We start from the raw sequence: 27,671 nt of genomic DNA, 5'->3' as shown, positions 1-27,671 counted from the left end.
AAACAAAATCATTCAAGTTTCTGATAGGGTCAATGAGGTTAATGAAAGAGTAAATAAAAATAAGATCATAGTTGAGCAACAAAATATGACACAAAATGCTATCAATGTAGAAAATAATGAAAGTATTAAGCATGTTGAAAAAGAGGTTGTAGAATTAAACGAAAAAGTAGACAAGGAAATCAAGGTATTATCCTCTTTGAAAATAGATTGTCAAGAAAATACAGTTGCTATAACTGAGGTTAGGAAAAACATAAATAAAATTAACATGTCAACAAAACCGATGTGTAATCATACTGATAACAATAGTAATTTCGATAGGTTTGAATTCCAAATGCAAATTTACAAAAAGAATCCAATGCATTTCTTAGTAAACTTGACCGAGTATCTAGAGAGAAATGAAATCACAAACTGGATCAAAATTAAAGGTATTTTGGAAAACAATTTCAATTCCAATTTTGCTCATCGTGATTGGTGGATTTTCATCCGTTTTGATGTAAATAACTTTGAAGAATTTAAAGAGAAATTCATTGCTAGAATGTGGTCAGACGACATTCAGTCATCTGCTAGAAATGATCTAAGATTTGGAAAATATAAGCCAAACTTATCTAAGAATCTTACTGAGTATTATATTTCTCGTTTCAACATTGCTAAGAATCTAATTCCAGCCTTAGATAAAGATACTATTTTCAAGTTTTTGAAAGGTCATTTTGATGAAACCATATCTACAGCTGCTATTATTCATAACATTAAGACTAGTGATGAGTTCATTTGTTTGTTGAATGAGTTTGACAATACTGACACTTACAAAGTAAACAGACAAACGCCCCGTGATCATAACAATGCTCAAGCTGGAGGTCAAAATAAAACAATAAGTTTTCATCAGAGTGAACATAGGGATGATAGAAATAGGTCTCAGAATTCAAATAGTGTAATGTTTCATGATAATAATAAGCAGTATCAAGGAAGTAGGAATTATTTCCAAAATCGAAGGTACCAAAATGGACCAAACAATAATGGTCATAGAGATCAAAATTTTCAGAGATAATAGAAATCATCAACTTGTGAATTAAAATCAATCAAATTCAAATCGACCAGCTAACAACTACCAGTTAGATTTCAGCTTCCCACCGCCAGGTTATATGCCTGCTCAAACTTCAAATCAGATGAATGCAAATCGTCCAAGACAGAATGTTCCTTTAAACTAATAATGGGACGACGAAACGACAGCCCTGCTCTCCCAGTTAAGGAAAGGTCAAATTTTGATATAGCAGTAGACATGAATAAAATAAATTTTGAATCTGAAACTTCAAACAGGTTAGAAATAAGAAAGCCAGAATTAATCAGTCAAATTCATGTGCAAGAAAATAGTTGTAAGAATTTAAGTAATGAAGTAATGCCTAGTTATCAAGAAAGTCATATTAAAGCATCAAGTGTTAATATGGTACATACTCCAGAAATTCAGGTAGATGAAGCTATGAATAAATCTGAAACTGTTTGTCAAGAAAAACCATACATGGTAGGTTGTATTTTTAATGAACTATTGGAGGAACAAGAGAATACTCCACCTACTGGATATGATTTAGCAGAAATAGAAGTACAAATTTTCAATAAGAAATATCAAATGATTATTGACACTGGCTCTGAGGTAAATGTAATTAATGAGAAACTTGTTGATGAAATGAAGAAAAACAATCTCAAGTTGAACTTAGTACCAGCTCCTAATGTAAGTATAGTTTTAGCTACTGGTATGAGACATAAGAAGGTAAATGAACAGATTATGTTAGAGGTATTTCTTGATAAGTTAGAATTGCCAATAGTTTTTCTTATAGTTCAAGATTTGAATGTAGATATTTTGGTGGGTTGTGATTTCTTGAAAGATGCTGGAGCAGTTATTGATTTTAAGCAAAATATGATATCATTGAAAGATTGTTGTTTTCCATTTATAAAAAAGGATACCTTGAAGTACAATAGACTTTTTCATGTTAACATAGTAAGAGACCAAGAAACGTTTGATACTTTATGGAATCAGCAGATTGATAATTTAAGATTACAGCTAAGCGATGAATCTCCTGAATTGGTAAACAAATTAATTGAAGTATTTGAAAATAACAAAGATATTTTCTCTGATAATCCTGGATCTGCAAAAGATTATTTATGTCAACTTAAAATGAAAGATGATGTGAAATTAGATAAGAAGAGTTATCCGATTCCATATCAGTAAGAAAGAATTAAAGAAAATGTTAGATCAGAAAATCATTGAACCAGGTAGCTCTGAATATACAAGCCCTATGGTAATAGTAAAAAAGCCAAATAATGAAATTCGATTATGTTTAGATGGAAGAGAAATAAATAAGTACATAATAAGGGATTTTACAGAAACTGAACCAATAGATAACTTAATCATTCGATTCAATAAGTGCAACTACATTAGCAGTTTTGATCTCACTCAAGGTTTCAATCAGGTAAAATTAACTGAAGATAGTAAAAAATATGTAGCTTTCAATGTTTTTGGACAGACTTATCAATATACACATCTACCATTTGGTTTGAATATTAGTGGTTCTGAATTTATCAAGTGCTTGTACAAAATGCTAGGTGAAGAGGTTTGTGAGTTTACTATTGCTTATATTGATGATCTTGCCATTTCTAGTATATCTCTTCAACAACATATCAGTCGAATTGAATTATTATTCAATAAGTTAAGGGAAAGTAATTTGAAGTTGAAACTGAATAAATCGAAATTTATTGCAGATAAGATAAAGTATTTGGGTTTTATTATAAGTAAAAATGGTATTGAAGCAGATGACTCTAAGCTAAATGCTATTCAGAAATTTCCCATTCCTCAAAATTTGAAACAATTGCAGTCATTCATAGGTCTCTGTAATTGTTACAGACTTGTTACCAAAACTATAAGATACTGTAAGTATTGTCAACTTGTAAAGACATCAAATGAAAAGAAATTATTAGAAATGCATACCATAATTTCTGAGAAAAAACATCACAAAGTGTTCATTGATGTTTATGGAGAATTACCAGGTGGCAAATACAAATGGATGTGCATTATTCATGATGGCTTTACTAAGTTTACAAAGTTGTATCCTATAGTTAAGGCTAACGCTCATAATTTAGTAAAAGTTGTTGAAAAATATGTTAATGAATTTTGTAAATTTGAATATCTAATCAGTTATAATGGTACTTGTTTTCAAAGCAGATTGTGGAAAGAATCTATGGAAAGATTAGGTATAAAATATTACTACATTTCAGTTTATCATCCCCAGGCAAATCTTAGTGAAAGACCATTGAAAGAGGTAAATCGCATATTGAGAACTTACGTTCCTGTAAATAAGCATAATATTTGGTACAAGTATATTGATAAGGTTGAATTTGTCATCAACAACAATTTTCATGAATCAACTGGTCATATACCCATGGAGCTTATGATGAATCATAAATTGGCACATCTTGTTTTTAAGTATATCAAATATCCTGTAGAAAATAAGTTTGAACTTGAAGAAGAAAGTATCAGAAACAAACGAATACTGTACAGAATAAAGAATAGAGGTGTCATCAGAAGATTCTAACAGAATATGCATAATAAACCCAAGTATAAGTTCAAGGTTGATGATCTAGTTGTAATTCGAAATTACATTTTGTTGAGCAAGCTGAAGAAGTTTTCTGCCAAGCTGTGTCCTAAATATCGTGGACCTTACATAGTAAGAGATGATCTCAATAAAGGGTGTTTCAAACTTGAAGAGATAAGTACAGGTGAAATTATGAGAGTCAATCAATATATGATGAAGAAATACCATCAGAAAGCACACAATGATTAGGAATCCTGTGTTATGCCGGGATTCAGAATAGCATAATCGCTACGCAGTGTATGGTAAGAGTCCATAATTGTGTCTTTTTTCTTTCCTGTAGCCTATTTTTCTTGGCCCTTAATCTTTTCAAATTTCGATTTCTGTCTTTGTGTAATGTTCAGTAAAATTCTTCTATGAAGCATATCTTAACCAATCTTGTCCATAGTCATTTAAATTTGTATTTTTCTGAAATAATTTTGGAAGTTAAAATAGTAGCTTATTTTCCTAATCTTTAAATTGTTGATAAAACTTAACTTTTTTAAAATCTATCTATTGTAGTGTAAATAATTGTTTGCTTGCGGTATATTTTTTCATCATGTATTACATATTTTAATTATGTCTATTTTTTGTCAGGTATTATATTAGGTAACTAGGTTTTTCAGAGCAAATTATGTCCCATTTTCTCATCTTTCATTGCATATCGTGCCATAAGCCATATGTAATTAGGTTATAGTTTTCTTCTGGGCTTTTAACCCATTTTGCATTTTTTTTTTTTTTTGCTGTCCAATAATTTGGATTTTTGGTAGACAAGTAGGTGTGATTCTTTTAGAGGTGTGGGCATGAACCACATATGGCTGGACTCGATTATCCGACCTACTTGTTAGCGATATAAAAACTTTAAGACTGCAACATCAAATGTTTGTAAACACTTTTGCATACTTTTGTTTTTGTGGTCCGATACTAGAGTCTGCTATCACATTGCCTTACAGACATCTAGGAACTCTCCACCCAGTCACAATAGTCAAAATATTTTTTCCTTCACCAGTTGTTTTTGTGGGAGTGATAGCTCACAGTTATAACAAATTAGAGTCATACTTGGAAACTACAAAATTCCATAGTAGTATATTTTATTAAATATACTTCCCTATGAAAGTTTAGAACTGACATGTAGGATAGGCTCTAATTAATCTTTCTCTTCCTTGTATTATTTAGGAAATTCATTCACCCAAATTTTCTTTTTCTCTTATTTGTATTTTTTTAGGGAACTTATTTACCCATTATTCATCTTGATCGTCTTTGTATTGTAATCTTGAAATGTTTGTACTTATTATACAGTCTTCAAATTCTGAAATTATTTAAAAAATAAATGGTACAATTTAGAACATACTGAAATTTAATCTTATGTATAAATTCTTTTGTTATAATAATAATACTTCAAAATTTTAAAGTATTAATGAATTGTGTCGCCATATATATATGTGATGTTCAATATAAATTAAAGTTAACTTGAATAATGTTTTCATTAAATAAAAACGTCTTGTCATATTATTAATTGAAAGGAGTTAAAGGTGAAAATTTCTCTAAAGTTTTTGTAATTGATGTCTTTTTCTAAATTTTAAAAACTGTTCTATAAATTTTGATATGATTGATTATCGTTTGAAATGGATGCTGGAGTGTATGTAGAATTTTTAGTGGGGTTTGTTGATTAGAATTTTGCTGGTATGTGATTGTTTTTTGAGATGGAAACCCATTATTGCCTGAAGAAGGAATAACAGAGTTTATGACTTAGAGAGGCAGTAATGAGATAATATTTTTTGTGTTGATTACTTATGTTGATTGCCATAGATGCAGATGATTACTTATGAATATTGATTGCCTTTGAAGCAAAATATTATTGATGTTTTGAATGATTTCTTGTTTAATGATTGATAGTAAAGTTTTGTCATGAAATGTAGTTTGTGTTTAGAACATTGAAAAGTCGAAATAAACTATAGTATCCAACAAACGATGATTAATAATATTAAATAATTTGCTTTTTATACAATATTTGAACAAAAAATTAAAATGAAAATCTATAAATGTGTCCACATAAATAATTTTGAATCCCTGAATGATAAATCATAAATGTGAAATGAATTTGCTATAAATGCTATAAATGAAATGTTATACTAAATGATAATGAAATGCAGATATATTGTATTATGAAATGATTGTGAATAGAAGACAAATTGTCTGAAATTATTGAAATATGTATTGAAATTATTTTTGTTGTGATGATCTGATTTTTTTTTTAATTTTGATAATGATACAGGGTGTAATGAAATTTATGTAACATGTATTTGTTTATGTTCTAAATTTTGGAGAATGGATTAAATTTTGTTATTTGAACAGTGAATAAATGGAAATGAATTTTTTTTTAAATTTTGTAATTGATGTCTCCATTGAGTTTGAGGAAATTTCACAATTTATGTATTGCTGACTGTATAATAAGATGTTAACAAATTTCATTTTTATATTGATTATATACTTGTAAATAATTTTCATGTGTATTAGATTGTATTGGTAGCCTAATAAAAATTTTCTTTTTAGTTTATAAGCATTTTAAGATAACAGGTACAGTGTGGACATTAACATCAAAATAATTATCACATGAATCTCGAAATCAGCAACAAGTGAACACTATGAAGAGTGTTAAGAACATTTGGGTGATTTTCGAACTAGTGTGACTCATTAATTGACTATCAGCGCCAATGTCGATGCCAATGTCAACGCCAATAACTACACCAATGTCTACGCCAATGTCGATGCCAATGCCAATGCCAATGCCTACACCAATAACTACACCGATGTCTACGCCAACGCCAATGCCAACGCCGATATCTACACCAATAACTACGCCAATATCTACGCCAATGTCTACGCCGATGCCTGTGCCAATGCCAATGCCAATATCTACGCCGATGCCAATGCCTGCGCCGATGCCAATGCCTGCGCCAATGTTGATGCCAATGCCTATGACAATGCCAACGCCAATGCCGACACCAAAGCATATGCCAATGTCAATGCCAACACCTATTGCTGACCATGTAACTCAAACTTCAACACTACCACATTACCTGGAGGTAATTGCCATCCATGTTCACATTCACAACTTTGAATTCAGAATAACAGTCACAGTATCATGAAAGAAATTGATTAAAAAAAAATCCTCTCCTAAATTATTCCTGTATGCAGAACTCTAAACCTTGAAAGCTGAAAATATCAAAAAACCAAACCTTACCTAAATTAATCCTCACCTAAGTTAATCCTGTATGCAGCGTCTATCTCTTTTCCAAAAAAAAAAAACGAATTACATTGCCATTTCAAGCCTGAAATGTACATTGTATAATTATATGATACAAAATTTACGTGACTCTGTATCGAGTTTGGTATGCAGCCGTCTACTACAAATATGAGGCAATGCTAACTGAGATGTCACCTGTATCGAGTTTGGTATGCATCAGTCGACTACAAGTATCAGCCCAACACTACGAGTATTCGGATCAGCCCAACACTGATGTCATCACACTGGAGTCACACTTAGCTGAAATTCATACTGAGTGCCTTAACAGACTGTTTTCCAAAATTTGCATCGATAAAATCAACAGCGTAAATAGTGAAAGAAATGAACATTTTTTGATTTATTGAAATTTTATGTGAAAATTAAATGTAACAATTCATCAATTCATTAAAAAAAAAATTTTTTTTTTTGTTCAACATACTAAATTTTTATGCAATAAAAATTGAATTTTTCTATCTATTAAATTTATGTGCAATTTCAAAAACTATTCTTTATATATATTAAATTTTCTGTTGAGATATTTCCCTTAAATAATTATGAAGCTAAATCAAAAGTACCTAATTTTAATATTCTATACTTTGAAATATTGTTCGGAAATGTATAACAAATGCTATTGATGAATTTTTATAATAATTTTCAATTATAGTTGACATGTAATGTTTTTATAGAAAAAATTGTTACTGTTCTCAAATTTAATTTCAACAATTTCCATTTGTTTCAATGTAATTTTTTTTCTTTAAATTCTCAAACAGTAAAATTTTTTATGTCAAGAGGGGGGTATTTGTAATATTACATTTTTTCTCGATTAAAATCGAATCTTCAATTCGAGATCTATAAAACTTGATAGTAAATATCAGAGTAATCGATATGCGGACAACTTTTTAACTGAGAATTTATTGTAAATAATTGTGTTGAATTCCATGGTATCACCGAAACAGAGAAACAGAATTAATAGATTATTATAAATATAGAGGATATATAAATTTGAAATAACAGTTTCGAAATAAAGTTTTATTGAGAACAAATGTAAAATGTAAATTCTAAACTTGTAATTTATAATTTTTTGGAATTTAATATCGGTGACGTGTTCATGAAGTCATCACTGATTTTGAGGTGTGGTTTTTGCTCTGACTTGTTTGGTCTTCTCTAAAAATGATGGCTGGCTATGTGTTCTAATTTTGTGCTCTCTGAATATTTTTCTGTTTAATTGAAATTTTAATGTTTTAAATTGAGTTTTGAACAGTTGTATAGTGTTCTAAGTTTGTGTATTTTGATTTGTGTGTCTACAAGCCTATAGCCATTGTTTTCAACTATATAAACTGGATAAGTATTTTAGCTTGTAATGATGCTAGGATGTTTAAGTGTGTAAGGTATTGTTTTGTGGATTTGTGTTGTATATTGCCAAAATTCTTCTGAAGATTATAAGTTGGTTTGCTCTGAAAACTGGATTTCTCATTCATAGGCGATAGATCCATTCATAGTTTATCAAGAATCTACCACTTTGGAGCCGATAACTTCCTGTAGGTTAATAGGTGTGAAATGCTATCCAACCTATTTAGGAGAAATTGGTAGCACGGCATATGATGTGTCAGAAATAAAGGCGGTACTAAATTGATGAATTTTGTGCTAATGTGCATAAGCTGTCTACACAACAAACTTAGACTACTATGAGAAATTTTGAATTTCCTTGTACTATTTGGTCTGAGTGAGTATGTCGGCCTATCAGCCTCTTCAAAGTTATCTTTATAATTACTTATGTATTTTATTAATATTTTCAGATATATTTGTCTTAAGGTCATAACATGGAAATCCCTGAAGACTTGCTGGGTGGGATAGTCTCTGGGTTTGCGGAGTATGGTTTTAATTACAGCCTTTTGTGTTATAAATAGATTATTCAGGTGTGTGTCATAAGTTCCTCCCCATACTGCAATCCCATATCTTAAAATGGACTCAACTAAAGCATAATAGACTGTTTTTATTTGCTCTCTATCCAATATTCTATTGATTTTATAAAATTTATAGTTAATGAATTTTAATTTTCTATTGATAAAATTTATGTGATGATTCCATCTGAAGCTTTCATCAACAATAACACCCAAATATTTTATGGATACTACATTTTCAAAGATAGGACAGCCGCAATCAGGAAGCATTGTAAGATTATGAACTCCAGCAACTATCTGATCACATTTAGTATGAAGTTTTAATTTTAAAAATGTGGGAGGTTTGCCAACTGCGTTTGCTGAAAAAGTTATATATTCAGACTTACTAAGATTCAGACTAAGTGTATGTTGGTCAAGCCAATTCTTTATTAAAAAACAGATCATGTTCTGAATTCAAAAATGCTTTCTGCCAACTGTCATCTGAAAAAATGACTGCAGTGTCATCAGCAAATGAATATACTTTACCGTTTTTCAATTTGATATTCAACATTTCGTTAACATACAACAAAAAAAGAATGGGCGACAAAACTGTACCTTGAGGTAGGCCAAAATTACTTAATTCTTTTTTACTTGACTGTTTCCCAAGAGTTAACATCTGTGATCGGTCACAGAGATAGCTCCTGAATAACTTTAAAGGCAAACCTCTTATTCCATATTTAGCTAGTTTATCCAGAAGATTATCATGTGGGACAGTGTCGAAAGCTTTTGCCAAATCTAAGAAGACTGCCATGACTTTCTTACCATCATAGAGTTTTTCTGTTATGTAATTTGTAAATTGTATTAATGCGTCTTCTGTACTTTTCTTTGCCTGGAATCCGAATTGGAATTTATTGATAATATTATGTACATTTAAATAATCCAATAAACGAACTTTTATCAATTTTTCCAGGATTTTTGAGAGATTACTTAATAGACTTATTGGTCTGTAATTACTAGGTACACAGGGATCACCTTGTTTAAAGAGTGGTTTAATTATGGCTATTTTAAATTTCCTTGGAAATATTCCTGTGATGAAGCACATATTAAAAATTATTAAGCCATAAATAAAAACCATAATTAAGCAGAGCTAGTTGTTCGGCACGTTCGTCGCGCACCTCATCAGCTGGCTTCTCTATGGATCGTTGACATCAACAATTTCGACCAACAGCTCAGACAAGCTAGAGTTCGACTTGTGAGTGGTGTGTGTTCATGGCGCGTGGGTCTGTACACAGATTTAGAAGCAAAAATTGATACAGTTCAAGTTTTCATGGATTAAGTTCAAAAATGTATATGTAAGTCCTACCTGAATTATTTGATTATATGTATATGTAAGTGATATTGTAATGTATATGTATAGTGATTATAATGTATATGTAAGTCCTATCTGAATTACTGGTTATTTCTATTTTTAGTTAATTATTTTATTATTATAAATATGATAATCTTTTTGCAATCATTATTTGATTATTCTAAATATAATATTCATTCTGCAATAAATTATGTTTTGTGATCAAATAAAATACTTTCGATTTATTTCCTACTGTCAGCATTGATTTGATAAGAAGCATTCAAGTTGTTCATAGAAAATAGTGCCAGTTTAATATCAATCTCACTTGGTGAGGTCAGATTCAATTATCAATGAATTGAAGCAGGAATGAAACATATGAAACCCATGTTTCAGGTACCCAATGTGTCTCTACTTCCTCGATCTGCTTCAGTACGAGCACTTCCGCCGCGAACTGGTCAACGCCCACTGTTCCAAGTTCATAGACGAACAACAGGTGAGCCTCTATATTACTTGACAGTTGAGACCATCTAACATAACTTATGAGTGCGATCCTACAGTTCTGTCGCAGTTTATATTGTTGGGAAAAATTCAGTGAATTTCTCCCTCGTAACTTCCTAATTATAATAAATTTTATCTCCATTGATATACAAATAAGCAATCTAATTAATAAAATGTACATAATATTCAAAAATACAATGTATGAATTTCACTACAAATATAAATAAATTGCATTTTTCCGTAAATTAACCTACTCAACCATGGGAAACCCATGTTCTAGAGCAGGTTTAGTAGTAATACATTAAATTTAGAGTGGGGGTGAAAATAGGAGAACCTATTGGGAAATTCTCATTTTGATGTTTCTGGGTATAGATGTAGATTGCTTAGTATCGTATGTAAGTTTCTAAAACCCAAGTCAGATACTTACGTTGAGTCGCATGTATCATCACACAGATCGACGATTGATGTGGCTAATTGTTCCATTTCTGAGATTACCTCTGATTACGCAAATAATGATGAAATTGATCAAAGGTATCTGAGGGCGGATAGGAAAAAATGTAACAAGGGAGTAGTGAAAATTGTTGGGAGTATCCATGGCCGTGATATTATTAATTGCTTTGAATCCGATTTCAAGCATTCAGTTAGTGGACTCGTTAAACCAGGGGCTAAATTTAATTCGATTGCAACAAACATCATGAGTGATAGTAAGGATCTCTCCAAAAGCGATCATGTGATTATTATGGGAGGGGCCAATGATGTTCATTGCAACCAGTCTTCCTTCTTTCTAAAAGGTTTACTGCCTCTTCTTCTTGTGATGAATTTCAAAAATGTCATTGTTACCACCATACCTATCCGATATGACCTTCCTGACTGGTCCTGTGTGAACCGCGAGATACGAAAAATAAATGGTATAATAGAAAGAATTTATTTATGACAAAATGACAAAATCAATCACATACGAATCATTGATATCACTGACCTTGAGAGAGACAAGTTTACTAGGCATGGGCTGCATTTAAATAGAAAAAAGAAGATTGCAATTGCAGAAAAAATGAAAAATTTTACTAACCGAACACATGATAATGATGCAGCTATAAATTTAGGATTTCATAGCTTTATGGGAAACTAGATTACGGTCCTGCTTGTGGAAAGCAAGAAATTAAACGATTAGTTAGGCAGGACCAAAAAGCTCAATTGATAGAGAATAATATGAATAAAATAGTTAACATGAATTATAGGGATGATTATGCCATAAATTGTCGGGCTGAAAAATATAATAATTCGGTCAGCTTTACAACTAATAGGACTACGCATGACCTTTCTGATTTTCCAACTAGTAGTACTTGCATCGATCAATTTCGGTCTTAATCAAAGTCAGCTTCCCTGATGGTCAAGGTTGTTCACCAAAACATACGTTCGTTGAGCAATAAAATAGATTGGATATATTCATTGACTTAGAAAAACCAGACTTTCTGAAACTGACTGAGCATGGCCTAAAAAATAATGAACTGGGTTGTATCAATATAGAAAATATGCATCTCATTGATTGTTATTGTAGAGTTGATAAGGGCATGGGTGGTGTTTTTTTCACAAAATGATCTGAAATTAACAGCTTCGAAATATTGCTGAGCTAAATGTGAGTGATCTCTGTGAGGAGGGTTGCATCGAACTAGCATGTTGTAAATTTAATATAAATAAAGAATCAAACGTGCTTCTAGGTGTTTACCGGCATCCTAATGGTAACATACATTTGGTTTTTAACAATTTTGTTAATGCTTCATAAAATCTGTCGATCAATATTGGAACTAAATTAATATGTGCAGGAGATTTTAATGTTGATTTTTTGGTTGACTCTTTTCAACGTAGAGCTTTTTTGATTATTTTGGATCAATTCAATTTGGGATATAACATGAGAGTTCCCACTAGGATAACAGCAATCAGTAAAACGGCTACATTAATAAATAAGAATTTTAATGTCATAGATTCTTGGCTTTCAGATCATACAGTCCAGTCCATTGAATTGCATATAACAAAAGGTTTTCATATGGGCCAAATAAAAAAGTTACCAGCACCACCTTCCGTAATTGTAGTGTTTATAATCTGGCCAATTTGAGAGCAACTTTATCTGGATTAAATTGGAATTTCATTACCGAGGAAAAGGACACAAACAGAAAATATGCGTTATTCCATTGCACCTTCCTCCTCTACTACAATATGCATTGCCCTGTCATGACCAAAGCTCTATCCTCAGTTAGGAAGTCGCTTAGTGCTCATTGGATAACACAAGAAACTATGCAGATTAGACTATTACTTGAATTTTCAACGGGAAATGCACACACTATTCCCAATTTCAATTTATCCCTCATTAAAAACATAAAAAATCCGGTGTGGTACACTGACACAACTTTCCTTGCTCATTGAACTGTAAGCCTCATTCTTAAACGAGAATAATCTAGGGGAATGACGATTGGCTGCTAAAATTTCTCAACTATATGATCAAACTAATGTATTGTTTTTAGAGTACATTTATCTTCGTGTAAGTTCTGAAATTTGATTATTTTTAAAATTCGTCAAAACAGCTGTTCTACAGGTAAAATATCTCGAATATGACTGTGTTCTTAGGCTAGTTTCACACACATTCGGTTCGTTTCGTTTTCGGCAAATTCCGATAAGTGTAAAACGGTAATTCGGTTTGAATTCGGTACCGAATAGAAACCGCATAGAACCGAACGCCCATTTGACTCTAATAAATTCCATCAGGTTCAAATTCGTTTCTAGCGAATTACTGAATAGTTTCAGTAATAGTTTCACACACACACACACACACACACACACACACGCGCGCGCAAGCACACGCAATTTAATTTTCACTCACTAGCATTTATCTGATTTGAATATAATTGCTACTGAATATAATACCAGAGAGAGGAATAAACTTATCTTACATTGGGTAATAGTCCAGGCGCTGGCTTACATTGAGCATACATGAGAGAGGCAGAGAATTTGACTTCGGATTATTGTTAGGGGGTCTTTAGTGTATATGAAACTCGATGTCGTCACGTCCCAGGGTGGTCGACAGCTTGAGGGGGAGGGGGGTAAATTGTAAAAAACGTGCGCTTATAAAATCGCCTGTCCTGCTGTTACTATTCATAGTACAGCTTTTAATTTTTCCCAATATTATGTACACATAACTGACTTTCAATGTGGTCCTCTACATTTTTGCGATAAACCGCATAGTTTTTCCGTGAAAAAATAAAATATCTCGAAAAATGTATTTTTTTATTATGGACTTTTTGTTATTTTTCGAATCTTGAAGTTATTAGCCGACTTAGAGGAAAAGGCTCCCAATAAACGTTGTAGGCCGTTTCTTCCTGAATCCAATGATATGTATAGTGTGGGGGTTACAATCATAGATGCGGTGGTGGGAGGGGGATAAGTAGCACTGTTATGCTGCGGCGCGGTCCTCCCCCATGATGCGTAATGGCCTGTCTATCGCATCGCTTATACTAGTCTGTGCATTCAAATTATGTATTTCAGGAACGCTTTCTTATGTATTTTCGGTCGCTGAACACGATTTTTCAACTCTCAAGTCTCAATAATTGATAATTCTTATCCTAATATACTAATTATGGTCAAAATTACAAACTTCATCTCATTATCATTATTTATGATTACATTGTAACGATAAACCATCTTGTTAGGAATCCTATATGTGTTTCTCAGTCGATAAAAAACTGATATGGGCGATGTAAGTGTGACGTAAGCCGTTGCTACGCCGCCATTTTGGTTTCTAAACAAACCGTTGCTATGGAGAAAGAGCATGTTATTCAAATGGGATTAAAACATCACCTTACATTTATGAGTATATCAATGAAATAATAGATTTCTAAGAGTTGAGAATATTTTTTTCAAGTTCTACACACTCAAATCATCAATTTCCAGTATTTATTCAGATCGAATAAATTTTCTTGGGACAGCCAAAGCAGAAAGTCTCATGAAGTAGTGCATAGTACTATGTATGTAGGCTGCTTTGGTAAGCCTTGTTGAAGAGAAAGTTAAAGTGCCACATGAATTCTTACATGAAATTTTTAATTATTATTTTGTTTTCAATATAAGTTTACTTTCACAGCATATGCTGGAAGTTTTACAGTCTGCTGTTTCACATTAGAAATGTTTATTTGAAAATGTATACCGTCTGATTTCGATCACAAATGAAAATGGTTTGAAACAAACGAACATTTCTTTGTGCCTTTTCACTGTAAACATTACAGTGAAAAGGCAGGCTACATACCATTTTTTTAGATTTCCTGAAAATCCCAAGGTCTAGCTCGCCTCTATAAGTTCTGTACTACATTTTTAGGTTATGTTATTGTTAATAAAAATCAAATTTATCTAGAATAACTACATTAGTGAAATTATTAATACAATAATTCAAATACAATTATGTTTACAGTGAATGTAGCACATAAAATACATAATTATTTGCTTTACTTTGTATATGTTCACTTACCCCTTTTAAATTCTTGTAAACGTCATCACCGTTTAGTTAGAATGTAGGAAGTATACAACATGATTAGTGGTCCCAGCATCTACATCTTTCTACTGTGTTGAGTTCATTCAATATCTTACTATTTCACGTAAATTGAAAACAATTATATACTTCAGAAAACCTCAACACCAAACTTATAAGTAAGTACCTAGGCTAAACCAAAACACCTAACCTATATATTTAAGATTTAGTCCACTATAACAGTTACACTAAGCAATAGGAAAACAGAATATATTCATATGAATTTTCAAATTACAACTTTATAACAGTCTAATGAAATTCTAGGTAATAATTCAAAGTGCACTTCAACTTCCTCTACAGGTAGGTTTTCCATAGCAAACTACAGACATGGTACTATAAGCTATACTTCGTGAGACTTTCTGCTTTGGCTGCCCCCAAAAAAAATTATTTGATCTGAATAAATACTGAGAGTTGATGATTTGAGTGTGTAGAACTTGAAAAAATATTCTCAACTCTTAGAAATCTATTATTTCATTGATATACTCGTGAATGTAAGGTGATGTTTTAGTCCCATTTGAATAACATGCTCTCTCTCCATAGCAACGGTTTGTTTAGAAACCAAAATGGCGGCGTAGCAATGGCTTACGTCATCACTTACATCGCCTATTCCATTAAGAAAGAATAATTATTCGATTTAGTTCAATGATCACTTTGGAATTGCGAAATTCAAGTAATGGAGTAAGTTAAACAAATAATATAGGCTACCCCATATAGAGCACCGTGTAACAGGAGTAAAATATTTTCTTAATATAAATTTACAGTTGAATCACAAATAATGCCAATTACTCCCATTTGATATGACTAAATATTTCATTACAAAGGAAATACAACTCTAAAGCTGCGTTTACACCAAAGTTATTAACGAGATGTTAATATAACTTGTCACGTTATTTTTTATAATTAAATAACGATTAGCCTCCTGCTTGGCATCAATCGGTAGAGCATGAAAATATTTTAATAATTATAAAAATCAGGTCGTGGTTTTTTTACTAGGATATAGTCTCATAAAAATCTTTATAGGCCCAGATATGAGCTTCCACAATAATACTGATAATTTATTTAAAAAAATATATATAAAACTTATCCTATAGTATTGAGGAATAAAAATAAATTGTACACCATAAACAATTTGATACATATATTAACAAATATCTCAAAAATGAATCAGAGCAAAAATATATAGCACGACAGAAATATATAATATAAGACAAAACAATAATCGAAATCAATAAAATATCACAGGCTAATACTATTCTTTAAGTTTTATAGCATGAAACGCTACCATGTGCTTTCATTTTTATGATCATATGCAGTTATTTGCATGTAGCTGCGATATCAGCTTGCTAATACTTGTCGACTTGGATAATTCTATTTCGAATAAATTCTTAAATCAGCATGATAAATTGACAAACTAGTAATCCAAATATATATATTAAATTCTATAGTTTCTAATAGATTTCTTTGTAATAAATATATTTTTTATCTCAGAGTGCGAGATTCGGCACCTGAAGGAATAAATAGAGCAATTCATCTAGTGAATCAGAGCTACATTAAATTATCGCAAATTATATTGTTGAAATTAATGATCATATAAATAATGTATTAACAGCCTAGATCTTAGTCTTCTTTGGTTGATGGATCATTTGATATATGGATTGATTCATTATTATCCAATAAAATACCTTTTATACTATATTTACTTGTGCAAGTATTTTTACCAAATTCTTAATTTATAAAAAACCCTTTCGACGAGCTAGCTTTGATTCTTATTTAATTTCGAAGCACTGAGGGCGCCCTATCACTATTTCAATATTTTTCACTCACGTGCCGGAATTTTCTATGAGCTGCTGATGTCGATCCAACTCCTGGTGGTCCTGGATTATTGTAGCCGGAGTCGTCTCTTCCAAGGGGTTATAAAATTATTCAAAAATGACTTTCGCTTTACATTAGCATCACAAAGTCTTATGAGAAAATTTAGTAATTCAATTTAACTTTAAATTATTAAAAGGTACAGTAAGGTATTGTGCTCTATAATTTTTGGTGACCTCTCATGGTGGTAGTTGGCAGGCGAGTGGGGTTCTCGTTTCTCATTCTTACAATTTTCATTTCCGATTTCTAAATTTACATAAAATTTGAATATTCTGTTCCTCCGCCATTCAAGGCTCAAATAGACCGTACCAAAATATAAAATTATTACTTGTGTTACATCTTTAATAATTTCTTTGCCTTCGGGCCGTATACAAAATATAAACTATACAACAATAATTTACAAATTCTTATCATTTGTAGAAATATATACAAATATATTTGAACTGGCTCACTATTGCCGCCTATCAATTGTCACTATTTGATTGGTGCATGCAAATTATTACAGTATTCATGCGCCTAGTAACCTCCTACTTCCTTAATACATTTAATTATTTTTGTTGGGGTTTTTAAATATGCTTTTTACACGCAAAGTAATTTTTTACAGATTATTAGTTGTTTCGTATATTACAAATATTAGCCACGTGAGACGTTTAGTTCCTCAAGTTGCATACTGTTTTGCCACAATAAATTTCTGCCAAGGTGTTTGGTCAGATTCTACGTTGTGTGACTCGGTCGATCGTTAGGTCGCCGATCAGTAAATGTTTTATGCCTAACCTCAAATTTTCAATATTTTATATAATATTATATAGTAGCAAAAAAATTATTTCCATTCCTCTTCGGCTGTTGTACAATTTAGCCAGGATGTCTGATATTATCTAATCTTTAACGTTATCATCTTTGGCGATATTAGCCTATTATTTCACTCAGACCTATAAATCTTTCAACTAGGGATTTTTATTTATCCATTCGGATTTTTGAACGTTACAAACTTAATCTTTATAGATTCTATTATATTAAACATAACTCATCATACACATGATGAACATATGTGTTTGCCAAGCTCCGTTCAATCTAATAGAATCTATAAATATTAAGTTATTAACATTTTGTTATTAACTTTGGTGTAAACGCAGTTTTATCAACTTATTTCTTTAACTTATATCTACGAATAGATACTTTTCATCTGGCTGAGTTTGACTGATTGTCTTGGGGTGGTACTTGAATGAAAGTGGAATGGGAGATATCTTTGTTGAATTTGAAATATTTGGAGAGAATACTGTTGGAAATCTATTGAGGGGAGATCAGTATAATTAAGGTGTGAGAGCAAGCAATCAATTCAATGAAACAACTACAAGGACTCATGAACGGTTCAAATATAAGAGATTATCAAAGTATATTTGAAAGAAGTCAGGAGCTATTTGTGGAGTTTTTTTAGAATCACAATGCAAAATCAATGACTACTTGAAATTTATGACTGATTATTGTAACATAGTTTAAATTATCTTAAATTGTATTCATGCAAGGAAGGACTATGGTATTGCACATAGAAACTGTACAAGAAAAGTACTTTTTTCATTCAATCACACAAACTATGTTATGGAGTCTGTGTTATATCTAGAAAATATAAGAAAAATACCCATAGAAGTAGAAAATAATTTCCAATAAGGAAACATTAACTCTATACAGTCAATACATTGACTCTCTGTCAAATGAAACCCTGAAAATTTAATAAATGTGACAACCGATCATGCTTTGGAGCAAACCCTCATTCGATCATCCAAAACTGAGTGATTGGAATAGCTAGTTCTTCAAAGGCTTTCCTAAAATGGCTGCTACTATATAAATAAATCTTCCATAAATATTCTGTTCAAGTATGTTGACATCATTATGGATATCATTGGATATTGTTAAGAAAGTCATCGAATGGAGTAAAACAAGAATAATGAGAGATGAGATTGATTTCCAGAAGCATAACCTTCTCAAGAGAACATAACATTTTTCTTCAAGACTCTGATGATCAACAGAATCTGCATAAAGTTATCAATGGTCTGGAAGCAAGTGAAGAAGAGTGTGATTCTCTTTTGAACGTATAGAAAGAAATATTTATTCGTTCTCCAACGATTTTTATCTGAACATAGTTGTGACAAATTGTAAAAGTGTATTCTCACCTATAAAAAGAAACAGAGTTCTTTCAAACAAAAATCCTAGTCTTAGTTGATTCTAGAACAAAAAGATCTGATCTCTGTATTTTTACTAGGTATAGCTGTCTAAAGATACGTAATTCAGCATTGAAGTTTTAGTGCAGCATGCATTTCTACAATAACCGCAATCTCTGTCAACATCTGATGGATATTTGAAAAAAAACTCTTAATCTCACTTGGCCCATGAAATTGTAAGTGAAACTAGTTGTGGATTTGACTAAATCCCTAAATATCGTTGACAAATTCGCATAATGATGACATGGCTCTCCTGAATTCAACTCCTACTTCACTTTTCAAAACTTCAATACGCTGCAAGGTTATGGAAACTTTGTGATGAGAAGAGTTATGAAAATTCTCAATAAAGATGGAGTGATACAGGTGGACATAGCTTTTCATGTCTATGGTCTAAAATCAAACAAAGGTAGTGAACATATTAGAAGCAGCAGAGTAAAAGAATCAAACCAATAATATGCTCTCCAAACCATCGAGACTTGATTTCTAAATCTGTGGCAGAGATTTATTAATATGACATGCAAGAATCTGTAAAGGAATAATCCATACGTTAGCTACGCGCAGGAATACATACATTCATTCATTCATTTGTGGATAAAATTACAAATCATATAAATATGTTTGGGGAAGAATAACAGGCATGGCAAACTATTTGAATCCCAAATTTTGATACTGAATAACTTGTTACCATTTCAAAACAGTCTGAACGGGAATACCATAATGGATGAATCAATCAAAAGTTAGTGAAATATCATTATAATAATACTGTTAGGAATAATATGAATGGATATTTAAATTTTCATTTTGATTTGACACATATATATTTTATTATATTGGATATAATTTCTCAAAAGTTCACGACAAACTGAAAATTTACTAAAAATTAATATTTCCATACTAAACATAATCATTATGATAATGAATGAATGATGAATTCCAATTCAACCATGAAGAACTAAGAAATTCCACAAATATTTATCGGAAATTAACTGACCACTATATCAAGTAAGCGTGGCCAGTGTGCAATTGATAATATAATTTAGCCTGCAGCGCAACACAATAAATTAATTTGAGATAAAAAAATAGAACATAAACACATATAAATAGTATCATTATTCTATCCTAAAGTATTTCTTGAAACCCAAGTTTCGTTTATTTCAAACAGTCATTTCTTAGTTTCCTTGCAGAATGAGGTGAAGTTTGTAATTTTGACCATAATTAATTAGTATATTATGATGAGAATTATCAATTATTGAGACTTGAGAGTTGAAAAATCGTGTTCAGCGACCGAAAATACATAAGAAAGCGTTCCTGAAATACATAATTTGAATGCACAGACTAGTAGGAGCGATGCGATAGACAGGCCATTACGCGCATTAATCATGGGGGAGGACCGCGCCGCAGCGTAACAGTGCTACTTATCCCCCTCCCACCGCCGCATCTATGATCGTAGCCCCCAAACTATATATATCATTGGATTCAGGAAGAAACGGCCTACAACGTTTATTGGGAGCCTTTTCCTCTAAGTCGGCTAATGACTTCAAGATTCGAAAAATAACAAAAAGTCCATAATAAAAAAATACATTTTTCGAGATATTTTATTTTTTTACGGAAAAACTATGCGGTTTATCGCAAAAATGTAGAGGACCACATTGAAAGTCAGTTATGTGTACATAATATTGGGAAAAAAATAAAAGCTGTACTATGAATAGTAACTGCAGGACAGGCGATTTTATAAGCGCGCGTTTTTTACAACTTACCCCCCTCCCCCCAAACTGTCGACCACCCTGGGACGTGACGACATCGAGTTCCATATACACTAAAGACCCCCTAACAATAATCCAAAGTCAAATTCTCTGCCTCTCTCATGTATGCTCAATGTAAGCCAGCGCCTGGACTATAAGTAAGCTCACATATTGTTCGAAATTATGTTTTCTATATTATGTCTCCCACTTGTTGTGATCCAGCTGTTTTTAATAGCGCATTTAAATTTTCTTAAGTTTTCACTTCCATCTTGATATGTATAAAGGAAGTAAATTGTGGAGTTTTGGTGCTAGGTGGTTGAAGTGTCGTTGGTATGTTGCCTTCCTAGCCACGTTCGTGATAAGAAGGCTTCTATTTCTTGTGTTGTGACAGTGGTTTCTGTTTTTGTGTAGTCTGTAAATAATTTCTAGGGAGTAGAGTTGTCTTTCGTCCATCACACCAAACTCATTGTAGAGAGCTGGGCTGATGGATAACGAGGTGGCTTCTGCTTGATGATTAGTTTTGCACTTTTATAAGGCGGTCGAGGTGAACGTAGTTTGTTCCTCCCCATCTTAAAATTCCATAGGTAAGCAAAGACTAAACTAAGGAATAGTAGACCATTTTCATGCAATTCTCGTCTATAATGTTTTCAGCATTTCGAACTTGAATATTTTTTTTCTTAGCTTCTTGCAGAGGTAATCTATATGATGGTTCCAGCGTAGAAAAGAATCTAGTATAATTCCGAGATATTTTATTGTTGATTTTCTGTGGATAGTGGATAGTTGGTATTGGGAAAGTTGACTGTTAGAAGGTTTTCTGTGGGCTGTCCATGTTATGTAGCTGAGAAAGTTAGAAAGTGGGTCTTGTCATAGTTAAGAGTGAGCAGATTCTGATTTATCCAATGTGAGATTTTCTGAAATCCAATTATTGTAATAAATTACAAAGTAGGCAAGAAAATATATAATTAAATACTGTACAACTATATCAATATCCGATCTAAACTTAAGGTATACACATAAAGCAGAGGTTCATCATATCATGGCCCGGTTTCTAGGACACTTGAATCTAATGGACTATAAATCTACAGGTTCAACGATCTATTAGATTCAATACGCTTCCTAGAAACCGGACCTATTAGTGATATAATTTGTACATAACTCTCGCTACATTCTGCATATCGTTGAAATTTTTCACCATTATGTTGATAGGTTTTCTGTTTTTCTTCTTCCTTTGTAGTTTATCAGCTGTTTATTCAGAAACTAACAACTTTCTGAGCTGGAATAATTTCATCTAGATAAGAATGCTTCATCAAAAATATGCTTGTTCAATTTAAATCCGTACATTACGCTCCTACTTATTCCATCATTATTTTTTTTTGTTTCATTTAGGTTCTCTGTTTTGTTATTAAATAATTTATTTTTACTTGCTCCAATTCACTTGTAATTTTCTTGAAAACTCACAAGTATTATTTGTTGTTTTTGAAGTACTAGTGGGCTACTTTTTTAAGATTTATAGCTTTCTGAATTGTTTTTCTGACTCACCCGCAATTTTTTTCCTGGATTGTAACTTATACTATTCTTATACAAGGATTGCAGTGTGTATTGAATAATACTCTCCCTTGATGTATCTGTTTATCTTGTTTTCATGGATTATATCGTTTTAATGTTTACATTCTGTATATGTCTTCTGTATTACTGTATTTTTTTCTAAATAAATTTTATTTGATTACACAGGTTTTGCTATGGCAGCATTATACGCGCCGACGAACGCGGCTGCTACAGAACAGAGCCGACGCCCTGCAGAATCACTGCAACGCCAGTGGCGGCATGCCCACAGGTGCCGCCACCAACAATCTGAACGCCAGTAGCGCCACGCCGCCCAGTAACAGTACCCCCAACAGTAACAGCAACTCGGCTACTGTGCCCGTGTCCATCAGTAACAACATCGGCGGTGCCAACAGTACAAACAACAATGGCATTGACATTGGTGCTGTACGGATTAAGACTGAGTGATCACACGTTATGTGAAAAGTCCAAGTATTATAAAATTAGATAGGCAATTTGTGGCGAAATGTGTATGTGACAAAACCCCACATGGTGTAGCATATGGTATGAGATACCAGGTATCCCAGTTATTTGTTGAACTATTGGTAAGATACTTCATGAAACGTCTAATTTTCAAATTGCTTGAGTGTACCAATATCAATGACATTTGTGCTGGATGGTTGAGGATAGAGTTATCAAACGTAATATAGAAGTGCTAATATTTTAAGATTTAATGGGGATTGTGAGGCTTGTGACGAAGCTGTGTAATATATTATATTAATAGGACTTGGTTTTCAGTTGTATGATTGGTTATTGATACTAAATACAATTTCTAGTTATATGATTGAAATTGAATGACAGTTCCAATAACAATCACATTGACATTGTCCTGGACACTGTAAAATGGACACAGTGATTAAATTTGGTATAAGAAAGATCTACGACCAATTTTACAAAAATCCAATCCAATCACAGTCAACCGCCGTAAAATGTATTAATCTAATAAACATCCACTAATCACAAATCTCATGTCAGTGTTAAGTCGTCATTTCAAGATGATGAAATTCAATTGGACTCTTTCGTGTACTGAATCCTAAAGTTGAGAAAGTATCTACAGTTTTATATTGAAAAACTGTACCAATAACAAGGGCATTGACATTTTCACTGACCGATTGAATACAGTTTTATCAAACTTTGAATATAAGAGTTCCATACCCGGTCTATTAGTTTTAACCGCTGTAGATGATGAAACTAATGAACAAATATGTGACAGCAATAAGATTGTGTCATTGTATGTTGGTTAAATCAGATTGGATCTCCGTGCGACTAATCCTTAGTGTGATGCGATTTGAGGAGCTGTGAGCCTTCTGATGAAACTCTTATTTTGTAATGTTTGCTGGTTAGGGACCAGGTTCTCCAGTTGTTCGCTTAGTCTTTGGTAAGTTACATTTATTTCATCTTTTGTTCTATTCATAAATCACAAATCTTCTAGTGACTTTAATGTTCAGTTAGCAGAGTAGCTCATGTCATAACAGTAAGAAATATAAAATTCAAATATTGTCAAATAGTCATTCATCTTCCAAGCTCAAACTCTCTCTCAAAATATTTTTATAAGTTATATCTTAAACTGAATAAATCCTGTTTTCTGGGATGTTGCAGAACTGTTCTTCCATATCAACACTGCTCATAAGCTACGTTTAAACTTTTACGTAAGTAAATGCATACTGATATGAGTATTACTGAAAGAAGAATTGATAATTTATCGGAATTTTGTAGATTTGTTTGCTTTTGTCGGCCAGGATAGCCTAGATGACTGAGGCGTTAAACCCTCTAGTCTGCTAGCGCTACCTGGTCGTGGGTTCGAATCCCGCTGATTGGCATGGACGTTTGATCATCTCATCAAATTATCCTCTCTCACTCCCTCTCCATTACCCACGCACAAGTAAAAAGCTCCTGTGAACATCATCTGCAATAAAGAAAACAACATGTCTGAGGATGGAAGTTTGGGAGGAGGGACACCTCTTTTTTATTGTGGCTCATCAAGGTGGGAGAATAGATTGTTTTTCATTATGATGTGCTAGGTCTCGATAGACTCGTTGCGCTGAACAACATTACAATACATTTTCAAATAAACATTATATACCTTAAGACAAAATATACGTATTGCAAATAAAAACAGTTTACTGTGAAAAGTAAAAGTATAATTAAAGTAGATATAAATTTAGATAATACAGATAGATAATTAAGATATAGCTTAATATGTGTACCCCAGATGTCGTATATCATGAATAGGATAAAGCAAGATTCTCTCTGTGATGATACCATTCTTACTCTTGGAGAACACTAATGCAGTGAGTTTGCATCCAGTGTTTGAGTGTGGCTATGCCAGGGACTCACGACAATGTCGAATGCCTTCTACATGGCTGGGCTCTTAATTCAGGGATAGACAGTCACACAAAAGCTTGCTGAGCTCATATCAGTGTGTAAATGCATTCTGTCGTAGTTTATTAAAGAAAAAACAGATAAAGATCATTCCTGATCAAATGAATATTTTATGTTTGTTTACAAAAAAATTCCGTTATGATTTTTTGGCCACCTTATTATCAAAACGTCTTCTGAAGAATAATTACGATTCTGTCTGGCTCCTAATTTTCGTTTGTAGTTACAAATCATTGTTCTATGTTTAAAGTACAGTCTTGTCAAAACCAAACACTAACGAAAATTGTAAAACAATAACTCTTAGGAAGTGCTAACTGGTGTCCTCTAACTGTTTGCAGGTTTTTCTAATCTGAAGCAACCTGGAACAAAAATAAATGATGTTAAAATCAGTATAACTGCTAATATTCCCAATTTTTTCAAAGTAACCCCATTTTCATATTGAAAAGTGCAAAAAATTTAACACAACATAATTTTGTATTGCTTTGTTGATTTGTCAAAGGACAGAAGTATGATCCCAAAGCACATAAAACTACCTGGAGAACCCAATCTTTTGTGTATTTTGGTCTACACAAAAGAGATGTCTGGGTTTTTTTAACATAAAAAGTCTCAGTTTATATTTTTTGCTTCTTTGTATATCTATATATATAAAAGCGAAATGGCACTCACTCACTGACTGACTGACTACTCCATCACAAGACAAGACTCCCACTCCCCTCACCCACAGCACGCAGGCTGCCAACATAGCACTGCCCTCCCCTTTCTCTAATTTAGAACAACTTGACCAAAATATACATTGACATACAAACTACAAGACATAAGAGCAATGACTGACACTTTACAATTTCTGACAACAATAAAAGCAAAATCATTTTCATGAAACACTACCAGTTTCCTAATACAATTTTCATAAGACATTATTTCGAAAGAATCAATACAGACACTAAACATTACATACATCAAATCAAAAGTATTAATTCTAAGTACAAAGTAAATTCTTATCAATACAACTAAAATCAGAATCTGAATACCTTTTTGGTCTTCGTATTACCCTATCAGATCGTCTTAAATTTTGTAACCCATCATCCACTATTCTACCTTCATCTACTCTGCCTTCCCCCTCATTCACCCCCTCAGGAATCCTGACTGCAAAGGAATTATTCAACCTTGCATTAGTATAGAATTCACGCAATTGATTTACATGAACCTTCACCACTACATCATTAGACATTTTCACAAAATATACATAATCACTAACTTTCCTTACAATTCTTCCTAATTCAAATTTGACACCTTCATAAGACGTTTTTTTTATTAAGGTTGACCCATACCACCTGATTTTCATGAAACTTTTTAACTGACCTGACTACTGACTTATTTTCATTCTTTACCTCATCCTTGAATGTAACGGTTTTCTTCCTAAGATTAGACAAGGGTACTCTTGGTTCATAATTCAACAATGCAACCATAGGCGATTTACCAGTCACTGAAGAGGGAGTATATCTATATACAAATAGACAGTCTTGCAACAAATTTTCTGCATTGACACTTTCATTTCGAAACCTCTTTTCTAAATTGAATTTGGATAATAAAATTTTGAACGTTTGAACACTACGTTCCGCTAACCCATTTGACTGTGGTGAGTACGGTGGAGAAAAAATCAAATTTATCACCTTATTTTGACAAAATGTTTTCATATCATTAGAACTGAATGGAGGTCCATTGTTGCATACTATTGTGTGTGGATATGAGAAGCGCGAAAATACTTCAGCCAACTTGGACAGTACACATTGAAAATTTGATTTATTCCCAAGAATAAAGCATTCCACCCACTTAGAGAATGAGTCACAAATTATCAAATATTTTCTATTACAGGAATCAAACAAATCCATATGAATTCTTTCCCATGGAATTTTTGCCATTGCCCATGGATGATGATATCTATTATTTGACCTATTTTGCGTGGCCTGACAAACTTTGCAAGTTACCACTTTATGATAGATATCATCATCCAAACCAGGCCACCATACATAAGATCGTGCAAATAATTTCGATCTTACTACCCCAGCATGATTGGAATAAGTATTCCTAACACTTTTTCTTTTAAGCTAGTAGGTATTACAATTCTATTTCCAAAATACAAACAATTATCCAGCACTGACAATGAACTCTTATTCTGCATATATATTTTCAAATCCTGATCAACAACTTCATTCGGAAATCCATTCTTAACATAATTAATTACTGTACTCAATACCTTATCTTTACTAGTATGTTTACTAACTTCCTCAACATTTATCAATGGATAACACTGTGGATAACAATGAATGGATAACAATGGATAACCAACAACTTGAACGACTAGCATGCAGCATTGATAGCAATTGGGAAGCCTCAAAGAACAAAATACTAACTAACAGATGTGCTGACATAATTCTTCAAGAAAAGACAAGGGAACTTCGACCAGAGATCACAAAAACGGCGGACATCATGAAGAATTTAAAGAAGAAGATGAAAACCAATGACCTGATGATTTTGAAAGCTGACAAAGGATGCACTACAGTAATAATGGATAAGGACGAATATCTAAGTAAGGTAAACCATTTCATTGCAGATAACAATTTTATTGAGATTAACTCCAATCCCACCACCAAAATCAATAGCTTG

The 27,671-nt window shown here is 32.4% G+C and overlaps 2 protein-coding genes across 5 annotated transcripts in view; one reads left to right on the top strand and one right to left on the bottom strand.

Annotated features, from left to right (window-relative positions):
* Positions 1 to 24,219, top strand: part of LOC111059326 (mediator of RNA polymerase II transcription subunit 31) — a 53,429-nt gene extending 29,210 nt beyond the window's left edge. For both annotated transcript variants that reach the window (XM_039419951.1, XM_039419950.1), the window contains 2 exons: positions 10,525 to 10,624; positions 22,758 to 24,219. In XM_039419951.1, the coding sequence (XP_039275885.1) occupies positions 10,525 to 10,624; positions 22,758 to 23,036 (379 nt within the window). In that variant the 3' untranslated portion in view covers positions 23,037 to 24,219. The remainder of the gene's footprint in view (positions 1 to 10,524; positions 10,625 to 22,757) is intronic.
* Positions 24,220 to 24,753: 534 nt separating this feature from the next.
* LOC120349567 overlaps positions 24,754 to 27,671 on the bottom strand; it is a 61,195-nt gene continuing 58,277 nt past the window's right edge. For 2 of the 3 annotated variants that reach the window (XR_005570391.1, XM_039419953.1), the window contains exon 2: positions 24,798 to 25,366. Coding sequence is in view for 1 of the 3 variants with exons in the window: in XM_039419953.1 (XP_039275887.1) it covers positions 25,352 to 25,366 (15 nt within the window). In the remaining 2 variants the exon portion in view is untranslated. Of the gene's footprint in view, positions 25,367 to 27,671 lie in introns of all 3 variants that reach the window. The other variant, XR_005570390.1, reaches the window with a different exon arrangement.

Source organism: Nilaparvata lugens, chromosome 2 (genome assembly GCF_014356525.2).
Source record: "Nilaparvata lugens isolate BPH chromosome 2, ASM1435652v1, whole genome shotgun sequence".
NCBI lineage: Eukaryota > Metazoa > Arthropoda > Insecta > Hemiptera > Delphacidae > Nilaparvata > Nilaparvata lugens.
This window is presented reverse-complemented; position numbering and strand designations above follow the sequence as displayed.